This window comes from Haliaeetus leucocephalus, unplaced genomic scaffold (genome assembly GCF_000737465.1).
Source record: "Haliaeetus leucocephalus isolate CR32 unplaced genomic scaffold, Haliaeetus_leucocephalus-4.0 Scaffold217, whole genome shotgun sequence".
In the NCBI taxonomy this organism is placed as follows: Eukaryota; Metazoa; Chordata; class Aves; order Accipitriformes; family Accipitridae; genus Haliaeetus; species Haliaeetus leucocephalus.
In genome coordinates this window covers 6,482,183-6,504,794 of record NW_010972653.1, presented here as the reverse complement: position 1 = coordinate 6,504,794, position 22,612 = coordinate 6,482,183, and the positions used below count along the sequence as shown (strand labels likewise).

The window sequence follows — 22,612 nt, the reverse complement described above, 5'->3', positions numbered from 1 at the left end:
TTTCAGGTTTACAAAGGAAAACCAACTCTATAAATCCTATTTTGGGGGGCATTAATTCATGCAGCAACCCAAATGTTAGAGATGGAGTGGATGCGAAGATGCAGCATTTTTCCAAACCTGAAAAAGGATACATCTGTAGTACAACTGGGAAGCATGACTGCAGTATGTGAAAATGAGCCTAAGCAAGCTTCCATCCTGTTAGGTTGGGTACCAACACCAGAGAAGACTGTCCAGTACAGACTTCAAGTAGAAGACAGCCATGGAAAATACACAAGGCTGTACTGACTTCTAAATCTTCACAACCTGACTGGCCTTGATGCTTCAGACAGCTTACCTGCATGAGCTGACCTAACACCATCAGACTACAGTATAGACATACCCAAAAGCAAATGCCGTAAGGCTTCAGTGGAGGTATACTTGGAACAATTACTTCACATAATCAATTACTGGATATCTATCCTTATCTCTGAGACACTGTCACATTGAAATGTAGGACCTAAAGGTAAACATAAGGTAACTGTGTGGCAATTTGATGTGAGTCATAACAGAAGGTCTCAAAAAAGAACACTTGCAAAGATACCTTCAGATAGAAACGTCTCTTTAAGTAACTGAGTATTTCACCAACCAGGCATTTATAGACATTCTTCAATTTCCTGAAGAGGAAAAAAAAGCTTTATAAATGTAATCAATTTCAAGTTTTAAAAGTACTAGTTTACTATCTCTTAGTCTCTGAACTACTGCTGAAATATATTTTTAAGTTTTTTGATCAACTGATGGCTTCCACACGTTTCTTAAGCACTTAATTACAAGTCGGGAAAGAAAGTCCATTTCATTTGATGCCTGTAAAGTTGGTGAATGATTTAAGGTGTCCATGAAAACACTTGAAAGCTACAAACATTTCTTGCCTTTCCTTCAAAGTTCTGGTGTTTAAGCAGCTCAAAGAAGTAATTTATCAGCTGTTGAAGGTGATGAAACAGGGCTTCACTGATGTGGGGGAAAGTAACGATCTCGTGGTTAGGACTTTGAACTGGGAGTTATGAGATGCAGCTCTTAGTCCCAATTTCCCATGGACTTTGTACATGACCTCTGCAAGTCATTTTACTCCTTGTTTCTATGCATCTGTAAAAATGGGAAATTCAGTTCTCTCTCTCAGGAATTCTTATGAACCAGCATGTCCAAAATAGTATGATACTGGGCTACCTTTGTAATACTAAACAATGGCAACAACATTCTTGGGCATTAAACTTGGTCATTTATGATGTGAAATTGTACCTGCCACATGCTCAAACAATTGCCAAATGACTTGGGAGTTACATTGCCTACATGGCCTCCCAGAGTAACCACTGCTTTTAGTATTATGTTTTAAAGAGAATATCGGTATCAATAGGAGAGATTTCATTGCAATAGGCCAAACAATGATCGTTTTCCTGTTGGAAGTGTTAATGTAGATTCAAGCCCTAGTTTTGCTTACGTTACTAAGTAAAAAAGAGCCAGGGAGAAAGCACAAGCGCTGGGCACCCACAGATCTCTGTGTAAGGAAAAAGCCATTTCTTTGGGCCTGAATATAGATCAGTTAATGTGATTTTATGTAGATTACATTTTGCTTAAACACGCATGTTAGATACACATTCTCTCTCCTTTCTTACCATCCTATAATAGTATAAAGATGATTTAAATTTAGCAGACCCTGGAGGAATTGAACAACATAATGTAAACAGTGAAGAGACAATTAAACAAGAACCTGAATGATACTGTGACAAAGGAGAGACAGTGCATTGAAGTGCAAAATTCTGTAAGAAGTTAAAAAGAAACAGCAAACCATTTTACTTGGATTCTTCCAAGATGCATACATTTAAATATTGATGTTAATAACATTGTAAGATGGAAGCAAAAACCCAACATGAAGACAGGCTGGGTCTAAGGTCATTGTGCAAAATACAGGAATCACACTTGTGACTGGAAGCCTGGCTGTCAAGGGCATGAACAAGAACCTATTAATCCAATAAGCCAAATATACTGGTTTGCTCCTCTGTTTGAGCTGGCATCCACTGTACCCCATACAACTGGAATGGTCTGGGGTTTCCCCTGTCACTGTTGCCACTACCTCTTTGCCTCCAACCAGCTTTGTGTCCCCTGGCACTTTCTATTTCACAGTATAGATTTGAAGTGTGCCCTTTTGCATTTGAACTTCTATTTCTGCTCCTCTGAGGGGGAATTTTGCAACTCTTGCTCTTTCACAGGTATTTACACCCAGGCCTACTCCATCAGTGAATTTCCCAGGAAAATAAATGGTTTGGCACATGCTGTTTTTCTTTTGGGAGTCCCATTGGCGGTGAATGAAGTGACAACTGCTGCTTGAAACAAATTCCTGTGCATTTTGCTATGTAAAACCATGTCATCTTATGATTCTTCTCATTCACTTACATTACTCTCAGGCACTCCCAGTGAATGAAATTCCACAACTTCCCTATGTAACACTGATATTACTTTATTAGAAAGTTTTTATTTTCAGAATACCAGGTTTTTTCTACCACAAATTAGAAGCTGATTACTTTGTGTTCCACTGATGGAGCTTCTTATAATCTTTCTGTAACAGTATTTTACATATCAATAAATTATGTCCATTCAGCCTTCCTTCTTTTAAACTCAACAAATCCAACTCTTTCAATAATACATATCTTTAAGTCATGTTTCTAAACATTTTTGCCATTCTCCTCCAGTTGCTTATTAAAGGTGCTCAGGTCTGGACACAGTACACCTTCAGCAGCAGGGCATACCTCCCCTGGATTGTATGATACTCCTATTAATACACCCCTCAGAGATTTCCTTTTCTTCCCTCTACCTTTAACAGTATCACTTACCTTGTCAGCTTAGTACTGGTTTACTAGCCACCCTAAAACCCCATCGCCTTCTGCAGTATTTCAGTGGGTTATACTCCATTTTGTGTTTGTGCATTTGATCTCGCTTTCCTAACTGCAATGCTTTATACTTGCCTTTACTGAATGACATCATGTTAATTTACAGTCCTCTATGTATCAAGTAATTCTGTCCTTTGGGATAAGGCAGGTTCAGACAAGAGTAAACTCTGAAATTCCACCAATAAGGTTGCTAATAAAAATACTGAATAAAAATGGACCAAACAGACCCCCATGTGATGCTACTTTGACATGAAATAATTGATAATCACTCCAAGTCTACTTTTTCAAGCAGTCTGCTTTCACTTCATTACGTGACTCACTTAAGCTCCAACGATAAAAGTCTTACTGAAGTCAAACATATCACATCTGCTGTATCCATCTTCTGCAGGCCAAAGGAGGAAATTCAAGGAATTTGATAAGGGTCTTTCCTGAAAACTCCATATTGACTTTCATACTTGAAGTTTAAACACCTGATGAATAATAAAAGCTTGAGGAATAAAGTTCTTGCGGATATCAAAGTAAAGATGACTTGTAATTACCCAGGCCCTCCCTTTTCCCCCTAAATATGGTTCCAGGTAGTCCTCTCCTATCTTCTAATAGCCAATATCTCCATGATACAGCTGTCTCTTCCTTTCTCCAAGAAAACTGATCATGGTCTTATAGATTGTTTTGACTGGATCCTTAGCTTCAACAGGAAGCAGAGCTAGGCCATACTGATGTGAGCCAGTCACTGAAAGAAAAACAAATACACTTACATTAGAATCATATAATGGTTTGTGTTGGAAGGGACCTTAAAGATCATCTAGTTCCACCCCTCCTGCCATGGGCAGGGACACCTTCCACTACATCAGGTTGCTCAAAGCCCCCTCCAACCTGGCCTTGAACACTTCCAGGGATGGGGCATCCACAACCTCTCTGGGCAACCTGTTCCAGTGCCTCACCACCCTCACAGTAAAGAACTTCTTCCTTACATCTAATCTAAATCTACCCTCTTTCAGTTTAAAACTGTTACCCCTTGTCTGATCACTACATGCCCTTGTAAAAAGTCCCTCTCTGGCTTTCTTGTAGGCCCCCTTTAGGTACTGGAAGGCTGCAGTAAGGTCTCCCTGGAGCCTTCTCTTCTCCAGGCTGAACAACCCCAACTCTCTCAGCCTGTCTTCATAGGAGAGGTGCTCCAGCCCTCTGATCATCTTTGTGTCCCTTCTCTGGACCCACTCCAACAGGTCCATGTCCTTATGTTGGGGGCCCCAGAGCTAAATGCAGTACTCCAGCTGGGGTCTCATGAGAGCAGAGTAGAGAGGCAGAATCACCTCTCTTGACCTCCTGGTTACGCTTCTTTTGATGCAGCCCAGAATGCGACTGGCTTCCTCGGCTGTGAGTGCACATTGCTGGCTCATATTCAGTTTTTCATCCAGTAATACCCCCAAGTCCTTCTCCAAGTCCTCATACCAAGACTGACAGATCAATCTTACAAGCTTAGTGTAAGATAAGATACCTCCTAGATACCTGTGTGATGGCATAACTCTTGCTGAATCTTGGCTCAAAGTCTGTTGGCTCTGCTTTAAGGAGAGAAGAGCTTGACAACTATCTACAGTGGAGACTCTCCTCAAGGGTTGCCGGAGTTGTGATGAAGTGTGCCACTATGACTGAGCAGGTTCCACCGTAGACATGTCATGTATCACTATTCTGTTTAGCAGCCTTTTCAGATAGCTTTGCTCAGCTACTAACATGATCCTGATTTGACCCTGTGAAGACAAAAACACCCCCTTCTTAACATCAAGGTCATGGAAGAATGGCCTAGATATGGGAGGCTACATGAAAATTGCATTCCCTAGTTAAAACAGAATCACTTGGGAAGAGGGGAAGCTATAGGACTTCATGGATGCTTTATCTGAAAAAGTGGAAGTGGCAGAGAGAGTCCTGAGCGTGGATTTCACCTGCTCTGCTGAACAATGTTACAACCTGAAAAGAAATGTGATCATGAATGGTACTGTTGTAACCACCACCAAGGTTCCGTCTTGCAGTCCTAGTCCTGATCATCACCTGGTTTGTCCCCATTGGTCTTCTACACTGCAAACAATTTAATTAAACCTAGAGAACTTTCAAGACTACTGAATGAACATGTGTGGCTGGTGCACCAAGACAACTTTGCCAAGAGAATGTGGAGCAAACTATAGGATGGCTGAGCTTCTTTAGCTCCAACAGAAAGTCCAAAGACTAGACCTTCAGCCAAGAGAGAGAACAGACAGAAGGCTTTGTAGGTAACTCTTACAGAGCTCTTCATGCTCTTGATAAGGATCTCTCCAGTAGCATAGGAACATCAGTACTCTAACACTGACAGACATCCAGTATTCACATTGAAATAGGAAGGCTGAGTGGACTAGGATATGTAAAGAATTTTTCATCTGATCAGAGACCAGAAAGAGATGTTATTTTGAGATTTGTTACTGACAGAGCAAAAAAATCCTGACAATGTGATATAAGAAGTCCCACAAATGTGCATACTGCATTTCTGATCATAGACCTGGAAACATATTGGACAGGGATTAAGGTTAAGGACACTTTAGGAACAGAAAGCTGTGCTTCTTACATTAAAGACAAAAAAATATGTATTGAAATAAATCAGGATATATATATATGCACACAAAATCAGGACAGAGAAATTAAGATTCTGTTCCTCAAGTCATCCACCACATATTTAAAGCACTCAGAAGAGTAATGTGCAGAAGAATATGGTGCTTAACATATCAAAACCAAGGACTTCTGGACTGTGACGAGTAGACCTTGTACCACACTATACACTGATACAATACATTACTTTGGTGTTGTCAGTTGCGACTTGAACGTGCCTTCTCTGAATGTGAACAAGAAATGCCCAGTACATGTTTCAGACATAAGTTTTGAGATACTGATGAGCAGAATTTCCTCCTCTTGAGTCTGAGCATGTCTCTGAGAAATGATATGTTATGGTCTTGTAATGAAAATATATAGAAGGAGATGTCTTTTTGCATAAAGTGGCTGAGTTTCACTACCATAGTCAGGGATTTCTTAACTTCTGTAAGTATGCCATGGGATTACGCAGTTCACAGCTAGACCTCAGAATAGGTGGTGATAGATAGAAAAAAAAAACAACCCAAACCCAAACCCCAAACACAAAAGCTCGAAGGTTGTTTTTCCAAGTATTACAGAAAGACTAGAAAGGAGCTTATCATAGTAGGAGGATGAGTGTCCAACTACTTTAACTTTTTACAGCCTGAAATGAATCGTGAGGAGAAAAAACTCAGATAGGTTTCTTTCCTCCCTGCCCTCCCTTGAACTCCAGGGGCTATTTAAATACAGGTGGGGTTTTTTTGTCTGTTGACCCTTGAATTAAAAAAAAAAAATTAAGAACCATAAAGTAGTTTATAGAACCTGAGCAAACTGGTCTTATAATATGTTTTTAGAAGCCAGTCATTTAGGCAAAGGAGTCCTGGTCCATCTCAGATGAGCTATGATCACTGTTGGGTCTTTGCTAAAAGAGAACTAGTCCAAGCAAAAGTAATTTGCATTTTTTTCTGAAAGTCCAAATATTTTCAAGGACGAGAATAAAATAACAGTCTCCTTCCTATACTGGAAAATAACAGAAGTGGGACTACTTTCCTGAATTTGAATTTTAAGCATAAATGCCTTCTCTTGCAAATCTAGGATAAATCACCACTGTACATTCTGCTTGGAAGTAAAGCGTGTGTAGTGTAAATGTAGAAAAATGAGTTCTATGGGTCCCAGTATTGCAAAGAACCTATCAGGTGCTTAAAGAAATTACTGTACAGAGAGGCCTGAAAGTTGACGTGAAGACTGTGGGACAAAGAAAAAAAAAAGTTATTGAACACTGTAGCCGTGGACTACAAAATTAAAGACTCCAGTTCATATTAGCATATAAAAAGATCTGATGAAACTGAGCTAGTCTGTCATCAGATGGAAGAGAGGCAGAAGGTAGCACAGATGGTGAAAACAGAGGAAATTATTCATGGTTCCTCATCACACCTTGAAAGGAGCTACTGAAGAGATGATGTTGAAAATTAAGACCAGAAGGCATTCAGGAACAACAAAACCTCTAAGCCCTCCTTTATATTCCAAAGGTGTAAATATGTCCTGAGGTTAAGTAGGCTTATGGTTTGAGGATTTGTCTTTTATAGAAAATGAAAAAATCAGCGTTTCTTTTTATCTTTCAGAGTAAAAATACCTGAACACCAAAGGTTGGCTCTTGAGTCTTTAAACAAATGTAGAACCTCATAAATCCTGGCATATTAGATCAACACCCATGAACATAAGTTTTCAAAGTTTGTCTTTCTCCAGATTACTTCAAAGCAAGAGCTAAAATGTCCTGTACATTACGTTATTTGCAGTGCCATTCAGACCTGCAGCACCAAGCATAACTTAGAGAGGTCCATGAGGAAAATTAACCCTTCCTGAGCACAGCCCTAAAGTTCTTCTAGAGTCTTGACAGACAACTTACAAAGCAGATGAGCTGACAACTGTGCTTACCTTATGAGCAAGCCCTGCCTGATTATTTATCAGGAAGAGTTGTAAGGAAACCAAGAAGCAGATTTTTCTCCCACTAAATAAAGTCTGAAGGTTCTTTCCACTGGCAGATATAAACTAGTGCACTTTTTTTAGATGCGTCCATTACTACCCATAACAAAGACATCAGATAAAACGTATTTTAAAACCAGGTTTGTGGACTGTGGATATGTATATCCTGTGAATTTTCCAGGACATGGGGAAGAGGATGGAGAGATATGAAGAAGATTGATTGTAGAACCTAGACCCCACCTAGGCTGTAAAACCTTCCTAGGGTAAAAAAAAAACAAATCCTGCCAAACAAAAATCCCCATCCAAGCAAAAAACACTACCACCACAGTAGAACAGCATTTTCTGCCATTGTTGAAGTAGGAAAAATTGCAGCGTACACCAGTTCTGAGGTTATGATGAAAAAGTTGAATAGAAGTTAAGTTACACTGTCAGCAACCAAAGCCCCAACTACCAGTCAGTTGGTGGGGCAGAACTGAAACAGTTCCAGGTATTCTACACAATGTACTCATGCACTGAACATGGTGAGTGGGGGCAAGACAGGACATAAGCATGTCCAGTAAGAACAAGGGAAAGCAAATGTATTTAGTCCCAAATGCCAAAGGCATTGAAAGTTAGAATCTTAACTTTTTGCCAAAAGGAGAAGACCACAAACAGGCTGCAAGGTTCACAGTCAAATAGGAAACATAAAGAGGATGGAAAACAAAAATGCTGAGCGATGACAGAAAGCTAACTTAATAGCAATCTTCAGTTTAGATTTCAGGACTTCTCATGGTTTAAATGAACATAAAGGGGGCCTCTGATATCAATAAAAGTCCAACTTGACTGGCAGATGAAAGCTCAGGACTCAATTCTTGACTCTCCTAGAAAATATGTATAATTCTATATTCTACCATTGCTGAGGTGGGAAAGGATTCTTCTGGTGTGCAAAATGAGGCTAGCAAAATTTTGCTGCCTCTCAAAAGTACTATGACAAATTCAGAAAGATTTGAAGGTGCCATGATATGTAAACAGATTCAAGAATATGTATTGCCTCTAGCCAAGCACAAACCTTCACATTACTTCAGAGAGCAGAAATATTAAAAACCAAAAGAGTTAAATCTCTGCTGATTGCTTCCCTGTAGTTTAATTAGTGAGGAAAGGCAGTAAGGCATCACAGAATTTCCATTTTAGTTTTACTGTTCCCCACAGTCAGTATTTTACGCCTGATTTTTTATTTCTAGGTTCCAGGGACACATAGAAACCATTCAAACCTTGTTCTTTTGTTTTCTATCATGAGAAATCCTGGACACAAATAAAATCTTATAATGGACCACTATTATTCCTCTCCTCCCCTTTCCTTTCATAAACAATAAACACACTGTACTCAAGTAAGGACATACAGACACTCTGGTTTACTTACAAAGATAATTCTGCAGTCCAGGTTACTTCTATAAGAAACAATGAGGATATATGATAACAGTACTCAGAAAGAAGACTTGAAACATGGAAGAACCCTGTACACTGTGCTACGTAGTGGCAACACTAAGAATTCACATAACAAAAAGTATGCTCTGTTGCTAGAATCCCATCTTTAAAAGAAACATACACTAACTCTCAAATACAACCTTTTATTACATAAAACCTCACACAGTCTTTCACCTATTTTTTTTCCTAGAAAAGACCATGTTCTAAAATATGCCAAGGGTTTTTTTTTTCCTTCTACTTCAGAAGAAGGTGACTCTAAAATATGATAAACTAAGAGAAGGAAATTGGCCAACAGCATTTCTTTTAGAAGTTTATCCAGTGCCACTATCATAACAAAACATGCTTTGGGGAAAAACAACACCTTTTAATGCTTTTTAAGGCCCAAACATTTGGTGTTGTATCAGTCTTATTAAGGAACTACATCGCTTATGACTGAGAAAACATTGCTAAAAAACCTGTAGCTCTGAGTCTTTCTGGAAGATGAGGCATAAATTTCTGAAACAAAACTTAACTAAAATACTAAGTCCATCACAGGAGTCAGACCTGCAAATGAAAATACAAATGTTAGACTTGAAGCTCAATAAAAAAAGAAAACCTCCTCTATCATTAGCCTTATGTTTTACCACAAAATAACTGAATCATTACAGTGCCAGAAGCTGTACTAAGTTTCAATGAATACACACCTCTATTAGAGAATTCCATGTGAAGACTTTAACAAAGCAATCATAAGCAACCTAAGCATAAGATCGATGAAATAAGCCAAGAAACATGCTACAGAAAAAAAAAATAAATCAGCTATTCGTCAGCTTTAAATTGCGTTTTGACTTCTATAACCTGCTTCCATTTGTTAAACAAAGGGCAGAACATACTGCATATTCAGGTTGCATGATAGATATCTTTAATGAAAAAGTTATCCGGATGTTAAACAGCTAAAATAATCTTTTTAACACTGTTTGATAGGTCTCCATGTGCCAATTAGTCTTCAGAAAACTCTAGTTCTCTTGGAAACATAAAGTATAAATAATATCAAACCATATTATTAAAATTTTTGAGCAACCACTTCCCTACTTTTTTTAGTCCTTTCTTTTAAAATTCAGAAACCTGTGAGAACATGTTGAACTCATGAAACTGTTCTGTATTCCCATGGAGAAAGATTTTAAGTAAAATTATCCCCACCCCACCCTTACACTGATGAAATGGGCTGTAATAAAGATAACCGAAATCTAGAAAATATAATGCACAAGGCTAACAGAAAACTGTGTAAGGTTAGTACAGTCTTTCCAGTCTTCTCTGCCTAACTGGAATTTAAATTTTGTTCCAACTTCTCCCCACTACAGCTACTATTTGGCACAGAAAAGACCAAAATCCTCACAGCAGGCTTTATCTCACACTAATTAGCACACTGTATTTCTCCCACGTGTCTGAAAATTCACTACTAGGTATTAACACTTCTATTTTACCATAACTGTAGCTTTCAGTTAAGAGACCTCAAATATTCAGGTATTATTTTATTTGGCAATTTCTTAGTAATGTATTTAGAAACTTAAATAAACCTGTCACAGACGATAAAGCTATCTAGCATCAAGGCTATGGGGTACAACATGCTGGACTATGGATAACTAGGATGCTATTGGGATCCTCTGCCTGTGTGTCTCGTGGCTGTACAAAGAACTTCCCATATTCTTACCATGAGGTCCAGAAAGCTTCCCACGAGAGTTGCAAAGGTAAAAAACAGGCTCCAAGGATTGTGTGGACAGAATTGAACAGCTGAACCCCAGACCACAAGAGAAACCACCTATTTTCAACCTACTGTATAAACCCATGCTAAGTGTGTCCCAGGAAAGTTTCCCAAAGATTATATAAAGAAAAAATAAGAGAAGAAACAAAAAAATTAACAATTTTTGAAAAGAAAACTTAAGAAAGCTAAGGACTAAAAACTTACTAACCACATATATATGCTGCTGCATAGACAAAGTCATATAAAGTGATCAGATATCCCAAACTGACCAGGACAGGCACAAAATGGAAACCTTATTCCAGAATCTCCAAGAATTTTACTAGACCATTATTTTGTTGCAAGTTTTTTAAGTGGGAAGTAAGAATTTCCCTCTCCCCCTTCATCATAAACTGCAATCCTGGAAAAAGCTGGCAAATAGCCACAAGAGTCTCACATAAATCCTGGAATGTTACTTGCATCCAATTTTTCCTTTAAAAAATGATTTATTTTCACCCTACTATGCAAACATATCCAGGCATCAGAACACAAGGACAAGCCAAACTGTACTTTTCAGTTTCAGTTAGGCAAAGAAGTCATGGTTTCAAGTTCCTGTAGTGTTCAGTCATCCAAAATTAGAGTGGATACATAAACTCTCATTACAAGAGTTCTGGAAAGTGGTGAGTACCAGAAATAAGTTTGCAGTTGTCTTACTGTTTTATACTCTTCATTCATTTCCATTCTCTATGGAACTCTTGGGTTCCATGATTCCCACAAGTCACAGAGCTAACATTTAATATTTCAACACTGGAAATAGTTTATGGTTTCTTAACTCCAAGAATTGTGCAACAAACTAAGCAAGCTTGTAACCATAGCAACTGTGGTAGAGAAAAAAAAAACAAGTTTCAGCCATGAAACTGCAGTGTATTTCTAATTCTTGCAAATGGCATTCTTTCATATTCCACATGTAAAAAATTCATTAAACATGTACAGTAACTAACATATATATGTATTATGTACTAAAAGACACTTCTTACTACTGTGCTGTATTAAAGTACTCCATTTCTCTCTTCTCTTTTCCTCTCTCTCTTTACCAGAGTACTACACTTTCTTCTGTTTGCTTATGAACACCTGTATCAAAAAATTAAAAAGATGCTTCAATAGAGAAGAAAAATGCACTGTCTAGTTATTTTTATGCAAGTAGATTCTAAGTGTTAGTTATATTTACTATCCTATTAACCAACAGCTTTTGTAGCATACTGTCCTTGGAACTGGCTATGAAGCGTTCATATTTTGCTGATTCTAGGAAGTTCACTAAATAACAAGCCCATGAACACATCTGATTATATAAACTACAGCATGCATTACTATATAATGCAGTTAAAGCAGTTAAAGGAAGCAGGACTGAACCACTGTTTGGAACTGAAATGATTTTAGGTACCCATATGCCAGGCGGGGCATGGATCTACATACCCAGAGAGAGTATTACATTAAGCCCTGTACAACCTTACACAGACACTTTGCTTGTAACTATTGTTTCTTAGTGATGGTAAGCAGTTACACTGGTGTTAATGAATACAAGATAGAAACACTGAAAAGTGCTCCACTCAACTACCTATTTCATCTCAATTTTGGTATTTTATGAAGACTGGAGGGATAAAACTTTCAGGAAGAAAAAAATCTCAAAGCCATATGAAAATTTAAAATTAATCCATTTGGATTATCTGAGGACTTTAACAGACAAAATGATTTGAAATAACTGGTAACTGTCATCAATACTGTCAATATGTCTAAATTAAGAAGGCTACACTTCTTGTCCTCTCTTACAAAACAATGCTTATCTTTCTGTAAAAAGTTTTCATATCCCCAAAATTCCAGAAAGTGATGGCTTTTGGGGGTTTTTTTTGGTTTTTTTTGGTTTGTTTGTTTGTTTGTTTTTAAATAGGAAGAACCTAAACCAAAAAACTGTTTCCAAAGATTCGGCAAAATATCATGAAACTACACAGGCTTTGGGGGCTTCCTATTTTGTTTTGGGAGGCTTTTTGGTTCAACTAATAATTTTTCTAATATATAAAGATATGTGCACACAAGTTCCCAGTACTTTTGTAACACTCTGATGAGTAAGTTTTAATTCAATCAAATAACACACCAATTTAACAGAATCCAGAAATGTACAGATCACATCTCCAGTCCTGTAAGTATGAGATGTCCATGGAATGAAAAAAATAAAAGAGCCTAGATAAAGCCAGTTTTTCCTCTGTTGACTCTGGCATAGAGAAGCATCCTCTTGATTTGGATAACAAAGGCCATGACCACATGATCCCACTGGAGGCATCTGTTTGGAGATGCACTACGACAGAAACAAAGCTGTGCAGAACTACCAGCACATGTTAACTGCCACAAAGAGCAGGATTACTGCTTTGGACTAGCAGGAGGTGGCCACATCTCTGCAGCTCGCAGCACTTCCTTTAGAAATGCCTGCTTTGGCAATTCCATTTAGCAAAGGTATTTTTATACTTGATGCTTATTTAGTATTGTATTAATAACAACATTGTTTTAATGCATTCTTTTCAATTAAAGCCGTGAAGTACTGTAACCAAAACAACATGGATGTAACATTTTTATCAAATGAAGAAACAAAATACCGCAATAAAAAGAAATTTGGACACAAACCCAACAGGCCAATTTATTTTTTATTCTCTTTGTACTACCAGAGTCTAGTTTGAACAATTCTTCCTCAGAAACATGCAGGTTTCACTGGACAGTACAAGTATTTGCTACAATGACATTCAGGTACATTATTTAGATGATATAAAAATCTTCAAACACTGTACTTCAGAAATAAAGAAGCTGGTACAGAGATCTGACGAGATTCCAAAAAGTATGCATTATTTTTAAAATGGCAAACACTGCTTATTTTTCTTTCCATAACCAAATGATAAACACTGTACCAAGGAAAGATCATGCACAGCAACAGATACTCCATAAGTTCAGACATCCCATTCATACTTTATCCTTACAATATTTTAATGTAGCTCAGGTGGTTGCATCTATTTAGACCAGTGACTGTAAAATTATGTACCTATAATAAATAATGGATCCACTAAATCAATTATAAGGTATTACCTTATAAATAACTGCCAATTCCAATGACACATGAAGACAACGTTCCTTACAAACCTTATCACCACTCTACCCAAAGTTCACAAAGTCAACAGCAATTACCGAACATACAGAGAGTAAAAGTGTACATAGAGCCAAATAGGTATCTTAACACTCCAAATTTCAACATATGCAATATATGTTTGACACATTAATCCACTAATTAACGCAAAGTTTGATAAGGGTGTCACAGGTTGTGATATTTAATCTTCTGGCATCTCTTACATCAAATGGCAAAGATACACAGTCTTTACTTGCAAGTATGCAGATGTAACTGGAATGTTTAGAAGGGATAAGTAATACATATCCCAACATAAAAATAAAATCACATCATAATTTTAATAATTAGACCATACTTACTTCTGTAACATCTGCCCCGACCAAACCTTTGCACAGTGTCTTAAAAAAGAACTGGTTTTCCATGGTGACAAATACTGCTTTCATATGTGGGGAAGATCTGAAGTAATTTGCTTCTTGTAAAAATTACTACTTCTCCCCAAGAAAATGACTGAAAACAATCTAGACCTTCTACTAAAATACTGAAAGCTTAAACTACAGAGCTTCATGTAACAACACACTGAAAGAATTCCAAGCAAGCTACAATTCATGGGCACACTCTGTTTCAACCTGGCTGCTTTTTACAGGATACTCTCTCTTTCTTCTCCAAAACCAGCCCCTTCGGAGGCTGTAACAGTGTGGAGCTCTGAGGAATCTTTTGAAAGCCTGGTATAACTTGAACGCTGGCTCCGCTTGTGAGCGACGCTCTTCAGGTTCTCATTCTGAACAGCAGCTGAATTGGAACCTGAGCCAGGGTGCAGGATAATTTGAGGTGAATCTCTAATACCTTGTATTTCTTCAAAATTTTGATTAGCTCGGTTGTTTGGAGCACTGTTATTATTTAAGGTTACTGTACTAGGGGTTCTATTTAAATTATAGACTTTCTGGCAAGCTGGCCAGCTCTCTTCTGGGCTACTTGCTATCAAGCTGCTTTCAGAAGGGCTTTTCTTATCTACTGAGCAAATAGACATGCGAACCACAGCTGGATCTTGAAGGCCACTAAGGCTGTGTGGAATTCCTCTCTTTCCACTGTGACCGTCATCTTCAAGCTCAATGAGATTTGCCTTTTCAAGCTGTGAATCATCTGCACCTTCATTATGGAGGGAATGATTTGGAGAACTTTCGTTGGATCTTACACCAGAGTCAGACGAATCTTTTTTATCCAAAAGAGCATCTGTCAAATACTCCTTTGCTTTGATGAAGGTTCTAATAGGTTCAGATCCATGTTCTGGAGATTTGGGCTGCTTCTCTACTTTGCCATCTGTTTTCTTATCTTTACCTTCCTTAAGAAGAGGAGTGTTATCTGATTCCTCAGTTCCTGACTCATCTTCATCACTTGGAAGTTTCTGATACCGGAGAGTAACTCCCTTAAGCTTTAAATCTGCAGCCTGGAAAATACTTGTTCTTTCCGAAGACTTCTTTCCTGGGAGAAGCTTGGAACCAGACTGATCAGATTTTTCATCTTCTTCAGTAATAGGATCCAAAGGAGATGCATCATTAGTAGAAACACCTGAAGTACTGTAATCAACAACATCATTCCTCTTCAGCAAGAAGGACTTTCTTCCATCATCTTGTTTCTGTTCACCATCTTTTCCTTTTTCCTGTTCTGCACTGGAATGCAAGGAACCCCCTGATGTACTCTGCCCCATATAGAAAGCACTTGAGCTATGAGGGGAGGACCTACCACTTACTGTAGTAGAATTAGCACCTCCTTCTAACTGTGACATTTGAGCAATATACTCTCTATATGCATCTCTGTATTCCGCCTGCACCTTGTCAGTAAGCTTTGAGATTTCAATACTAGAATCTTGAGAGTTAAGACTTGAAAGACTTGGAGTTCTACGAGTTTGTGACTGGGGGGAGAAAAAAAAAAAAAAAAAAAAAAAGAGAGAGAACAGTTAAATGAACTATTTATTTTGACTTTCACTAACCTTTTTAAATTAAATAACTCAAAGCATCAAGTATGTGCTTAAATGAATTTTTTTGTTGTGAATAGATTATGCAAGTGAAATTGTCAATGCTATAATTAAAATATGCTTACTAGAATCATATATATGCAATCACACACATTCACTAAACTTACAAAGTATTCCTATTGTTGGTCCCCATAGCATAAGTTTTCCACAAACCAGGATACTTAATCATATAGATAGAACCTCTTGGTCCATCCTTCTCTTTCTCACTCTCTATTTTTCTTTTCTCCCTTCCCTCCATCTTTTTCCTGCTCTTATACGCATCCTTCTTATCTTTCTTGTTTCTGTTCATCATCTTTCCTTTTTCTTGTTCTGCACTGGAATGCAATGCAAACCAACGTGTTTCCTTCCTTCTCAGAAGATGCTCATAATCCCCCCAGCAAGCAACACACACAAGATCTGCAGGTTCCATTATTCCCTCTATATGACGAAACAAGTATTACTGACAACTTTTCATAAGATCAATAATGTTGTATATACACTAGAATATTGGGGAACAGCTGAACATGATTAACTACAGAAAAATCATGTTTAAGTGAATTCTATCTGCCATGACACCTAAGCAATTCAATGCCCAAAGCAAAATGCAAGAATCTCAGAAATAGTTAACACTTGATTATTTATGTATATTCACTACTATTTATCCATACTTAACAGCAGCTATGGTTCCTCACCACAAAGAGAAGTATTTAATTTCATTGTGTATTTCCAGGAGTACTCCTCCTTTTCACAGAGAAGCAGCAATATTCTTTTTTAATCAATATTGACTTTAAAAATTCCAAAAGGCAAATTGTAATGTTTTCTTAAGGACAGACTACCTTTCTCATTCTTTTGATTTAACTTCAGACAACTATATGGGCATCAGAAGCACTATTTATATAAACTTGCATTTTAAACAATGTTTTAAAAAAGATTTTCTTGTACTTCTTTCTGTGTTTCTGACACAAAAACAATGTAACAAATGTGAGTCATGCCACTTCACTTTTGAAAAACATACATTGATACTCCATTGCTGGAAATAGGCTGTAAGGGTAATGAGGATCCTACAAACACACACAAGCGTGCACGCACACACACAGAAGTATCTGGGGTAGAAATCTATCTCTGGGATATATATCCCAAACCTCTTTTCAGTAACAATTTTGAATATTAAATGTATCACATATAGCTAGTAATTTGGGGTATTTTCCTATTTTGATGCACCTTCCAGATTTTGTAAATTAGACTTCTAAAACCAGAGATGAGAAAGCTGCTAAATGTTTGGATTTTGTTTTTTGGGTTTTTTTTGTTTGGTTTGTTTTTTAATTCTAATCGCTATTTAGATTATCAGCTGATCTGTCTCATTTCTTAAAAAGGACAAAAGAAAATCACGCACTTCAGGTGATTTCATAAGATACAAAAGAAAATTGACCATAACCTATGGCAGAAACCGTAGTTAGAGAAGGATGTCAGCTCTGGAGCCTGTGAATAGATTATGCATTGCCAGGACAAGGCTCTTGATGTCATGAAGCACTGCAGTTGTCTGTTTTAAAAAACCTAACAAACTATCAGTAATCCTTTGAATAGCATAACATCTGGCTAGCACATAGCTAAAATATTTCATTCACAAAGTCTGAATACTACGATAAACAGAAATCTTGCAGGACACCACCCTAAGCAAGATGAGAAAGGCAAGATAGCTTTAATTTTTTTCTCTTGAAGAGTGATTACTCAGATGAATAGTTTTCAGATGGCAGAGGCAAAGACAAAGACTTTGACTTGGAGAGCGTGATTAGTTTACATCTCTGCAAAACTGGTCTTTGCCAAGACTGAGAACTGAAAGTACATGAACTGTCACAGTAGACTTATTTCTTGACCTCTCTGTATCCAATAATGGAAAAAACCTTTTACCATACAGGTAAGCAAGCAGAATACATTTCTCTATTGAATACCTGCCAACTTAAGTTACTATGGCGTGGAGGAGCTTCATCAAGACCAATTGTGTTGAGTTCTTCAAAGCTGAAGTTAAGTGTGTAGGGAGCTTGACCAGAAAGACCTGTAAGCTCAGTGTGAGGCAACTCAGTGTCATGCCCAGGACGACGAGTAAGCTCACTATGAGGAATTGTGGTAGTAACATGCTCAGTTGTTCCACGAGGATCTTCCTGTACAGCCTGATTTTCTGAATTTCTCATTTCAAGTATCTTAACACACAAAAAGAGACAATATAAGTGTAATTACATAAATAGAAAAAGTTCTCAAAATTGTTAAAGAAGGATTTTATTAAAAATAGTAACAAGGACTTCACAACTGTAAAAGTGTACTTGCACATGTGGATGTGATCATGGAAAAGCATGAAAAAAAAAAATCTGTTCACAGACCTAGTGCATTCATTGTCTTTACTGCAAATCACATTTTACTATTTAAGATTTTTTTTTATTTAGAAATTATTATTACTGCTAAAACCTTAAAAGAACTCATATGCCACAAACCACTTAAATTCTTGTAAAACTAGATAAGTGATAAATTACAATTTAAAAGCAAAACCAAACACTTCTGTTTTATAGTTTAATCAACCTGAATGTAACAATAAATCTCGTTGTGCAATTCTCAGTGTTTTCAAGACTGATTTAGCAGTTCAGAGACATACTGTAATTTTCAGAAAGAAAACTGGCAATATACTAAAAATACTTAGGAGAAAACACAGTTCTCTGTGATGCATATCCCTCACTGTAAAACTGCCATTTACTCTCAAACCAGGAGGAGGGAAATGGGGGAATGAGATATCTATATATATGCTTCAATAATAGTATTCAATGCAGCACTCTCGCATTATACAAGTATGTGCCAATCCAATAGTGTACATTTATCTCATTGGCTTGATTTTTAGCTTAAGTTCCTTTAAAAATTATGCTTATGCAATTGTGTGCCATGCATCAGCCTGGCTGTCCATTTCCTCGCACTAACATACTTTGAACTCCCTGACTAACTTTTAACAGAAGAACAGAGGCTTCAAAGAAGAATTAAGTTCTGACAATTTCATTAAAATAGGCAAATTTAAAACGGGAAAAGGGAACCCATACAGGAAAAACAGATCTTACAAAAAGAGGAGGCAAAACTTCAGAGTTCACAATCAATTAAGATGCAAATCCATAGGCAACGAGTTCTTCATTAAAGTGCTCAAGACAAAAAGACAAAGTAACAAAATAATAAATGCATGCATGTTTTAAGAAAATAGTTATCATCTTAAACATGATGATAACAAGAAGGCAACAGGAAAGAAAAAAAGATAAGGTTCATAATGAAAAAGACTAATTTATGATGACCTGAATACTGAAGAGAAAGTCTTACCATGCTCCTGAACAGGTGCCAGTCACCAAAATTCATATTCATTTCTTTTTTCAGTTCATCAATGTTGCACTGAGCCAAGACACGGCCATTTATATTTGCCTAAAACAACAGAACTAAATAACGTAAATCACCAATACAAGACTTATGGTCTGGCAGTAACAGACTAAAAAGGTAATTAAAATTGGATATACTGATGGGGACTACTAGTGAAATTCCCCAACATCACTCTTAAGTCCAATCCTATATAATAAACATGTGTTTTTATAAAAGAATACTTATTGATGATTGCTGATGGACAAGAAGAACCTACATGTCATGAAAAACATGAAAACATTAAACCCATCAAAAATGTATATATGAAAGGCAATATGATTCTGTTCTATAAACAGACATAAGGAAACAACACATCAGTGGTAGAAAATTTCACACACAATAAATCACATTCATCTGCCTAGATTTCTCAGACTCAGAACACAAACGGACTGCAGATGCCTAAGTATCTGATGATAATCAGACAATTAAGTGCCAGGCAACCTTTTACACCTGGCTTAAGGCATCTAACATCAAGTACTACCTCCATCAAGTTCCCTCCCTGCATAAATACAGGCTTATATTCCTTCCATCATCAGAAATACCTGGGGACAGAAGACTGGACTTCTTTCTAATTTTCATCATAATTCAAAGATCAACATAGAAGTGTATAAACACCATCTATATTCCAGGAAGGTGATTCCATATGTTAGGGATGTTTTTATAGTGCTTAACTTCCAACAGCACCAAATTCAATACAGAACCATTTTCATTACATAACAATGAGAGGTATTTCTCTTTATACCATGTATCAGTGGGTAGACAGAACGTAAAAGGGGAACTACGTCTTGGGAGAGTAGCCACAAAATGCAAGACCCAAGTTGAGAGCTCTGCTCAGTCTGAGGGATCTCAGTGGTTTTGTTCCCATATCGCAGCAGATGGTCTTAATCAAACCAGGAAAAAGACCAGGCTGAGCCATTTTCATTCTTCCTTTTGACATGATATCACTTGTAATAAGAAGTGCAAGAATATAAATAAGAGGAATCTCATTAGACATAATGGATGAGCACATTCTTTTAGCACTCTAGAGCCACTGAAGCAACCGGAATTTTTTGCAGCTACACTTACTGAGCTGCAATCTGACATCCTACTTCTTGCTTTAAGGAACATTGCTGAAGCTTTTATGAAAAACTTGTCTCTTAATCCTCGAATCAACATCCTCATTGTATTTTTTAAGATATGATAGGTACCGGCACAAAGTCAGGTCAGCAAAAACATTCAATAATGACAACCTTTGTATTTTTTCCATTACTTTCTTTGTAAAAGGAGCATGTGGAACAGTGAAAAAAAAAATAAAGACAAAAATTATTCTGTGCTAATGTCTCAGAGAAAAGACCAGTAACAGAAAAATGTACAGTGGCCTTTTTCTGAAGATGTGGAATGTGATAAGACAGAAATGGAACCATCTTCACCACTCATTTACAACAGAAGAGATGTGCCAATTTCTCACAGGGGAAAAAAAAAAGCCAGGAATGTTGCTACCTGGATATAGAACACATTTGCAACCCTATTTATCTACACATGGCGATTTTGAAAACGTGTTTCTTGCTTCTTCTCTCAAAATAACCAGTCTCATCAGCATTTATATTTCTGAGTCTGTTTTTCCTTTTTGAGACAGAGCATTTTCTCTGAAAAATATATGCTTGCATTAAAATGTCCTCCAAACTTAGCACACATAGAAGTTAGGATGTTGTTTTGACATATTTGATATGTTTCAGTAAACATTTCAGAGAAAAGAGACAACTAAATATTTCCTTTTCCTTGTGTATCTCGATGTTTAGGTACTAAATACATAAATGAAATTCAGCTGATACCTTTCTTATAGTTGCAGAGTACTGAGGTAGCATGCTCTGGTCCAGACCATCTATCTGCTTTAGCTTCTCACACACAGCTTCCACACTCATTGTGCTCAGAGACACATGTGATACTCCTGCAGTCGATCCTGTGCCTGCTCCTGCTCCCTGTAAGAAGTGAGAAAATGTGCACATAAGATTTGTTCAAGTACTCAGTACACCCAGAATTTCACAATATACACTAACACAAATCAAGCTGTGTTCAACTACATTTTAAAATTAAGATAGGAGAGTAAGAATGTACAGGTATTTTAAATTACTATCAGAATATCTATATATTGGTAAACATTTATTATAGGTATTTATATGAGAAAAAAATACAGCAACTTGAGTGCTGCCTATGTGAGAAAATAACTCTCTTAAATAACATTATTTAAGAAAAGCAACATAAAAATCAGAAATATTAAGTAAGGGTTAATCCATTTTAAATGCACCTTTACTCAGAGTTTCCCCCCAATTTTAGTAGTTAGTTTGGTTTGGGGGTAGTTTTGGGGGGTTGCGGGGTTTTTTTTTTGTTTTTGTTGTTTGGTTTTGGTTTTGTTTTTTTTTTAAAATAATGCAGACACAACTAAGATTTTCCTGTCTTAAAACCTCCTGGTTTACTATCAGACAAAGATGACCTAAAACGTAACTCCTGAATTATTTGGATTCATTGGGTAATTTTAGCAACATCTGTCCGTTTTCCAGAGGTTCCTTCAGTTCCATGTATGCAAGATCAGCCACGGGGCTGTGTACCACAGTACAGAAACACAGAGCAGCACTGCCACTGCCCTCCAAGATACTATGAGGATGCTTCATGTATCTCAAACTTTGGCAAGATTTAGGTAGAAATTATTCACAACTCAGATCTGTAACACAGAAGTTGTCCTGTTAATGTTGCCAGCTTCCGGGAATTTCAAAGAAAGCATGGAAAAACAAAACAAATACATCTGCAGGTAGTCAGTATACTACGACAGTATGTTCTCAGAAAAAACTATGTTCTCCCTGGATGGGGACCTATGCATTAAGTAGGAGCCAAGTGCAAAGCTCTAAACAGTTATGCTAGTGATTCCAAATTCCTAAAAGCAAAATAAGAACCAGTTCTATCAGCTATGAAATACCTGTATGCCTTCCTCCTGGGAGGGAGGTTGCACCCTCCCCTTTTTCCCAATGTGAAGTTTTGAGTTCAAGCACTGTAGACCATGCACCAAGCAAAGCTCATTTTGGGAGAATGCAAAAGAGCCTCTAAAGCTTCAGAGCTCATCATCACGTGCATAAACCCTGGGATGTAGAAGTGCATCTTGGCTATCCAGAGTTCAGTCAATCAAATTTGACTATATTCCTCAAATCACCACTGAAGACTGTTTTTATACGTGTGATACTTTTTTTCCATTTTCATTTAATTACTTCAAAGTTATTTAATCTTTCAGAATTAATATAAAGTAACAGACCCAAATATATTGCTTATGAAAACCAAGGATTATCACACAGAATGGTATTAAC

General features: G+C 37.2%; 1 protein-coding gene across 3 annotated transcripts in view; it reads right to left on the bottom strand.

The window, feature by feature from the left end:
• Positions 1-13,341: 13,341 nt before the first annotated feature.
• The window catches only part of KIDINS220 (kinase D-interacting substrate, 220kDa), an 80,385-nt gene continuing 71,114 nt past the window's right edge, over positions 13,342-22,612 (bottom strand). For all 3 annotated transcript variants that reach the window (XM_010566696.1, XM_010566697.1, XM_010566698.1), the window contains 4 exons: positions 21,092-21,238; positions 19,188-19,286; positions 17,792-18,040; positions 13,342-15,740 (listed from right to left, as the gene is read on the bottom strand). In XM_010566696.1, coding sequence (XP_010564998.1) covers positions 14,469-15,740; positions 17,792-18,040; positions 19,188-19,286; positions 21,092-21,238 — 1,767 coding nt within the window. In that variant the 3' untranslated portion in view covers positions 13,342-14,468. The remainder of the gene's footprint in view (positions 15,741-17,791; positions 18,041-19,187; positions 19,287-21,091; positions 21,239-22,612) is intronic.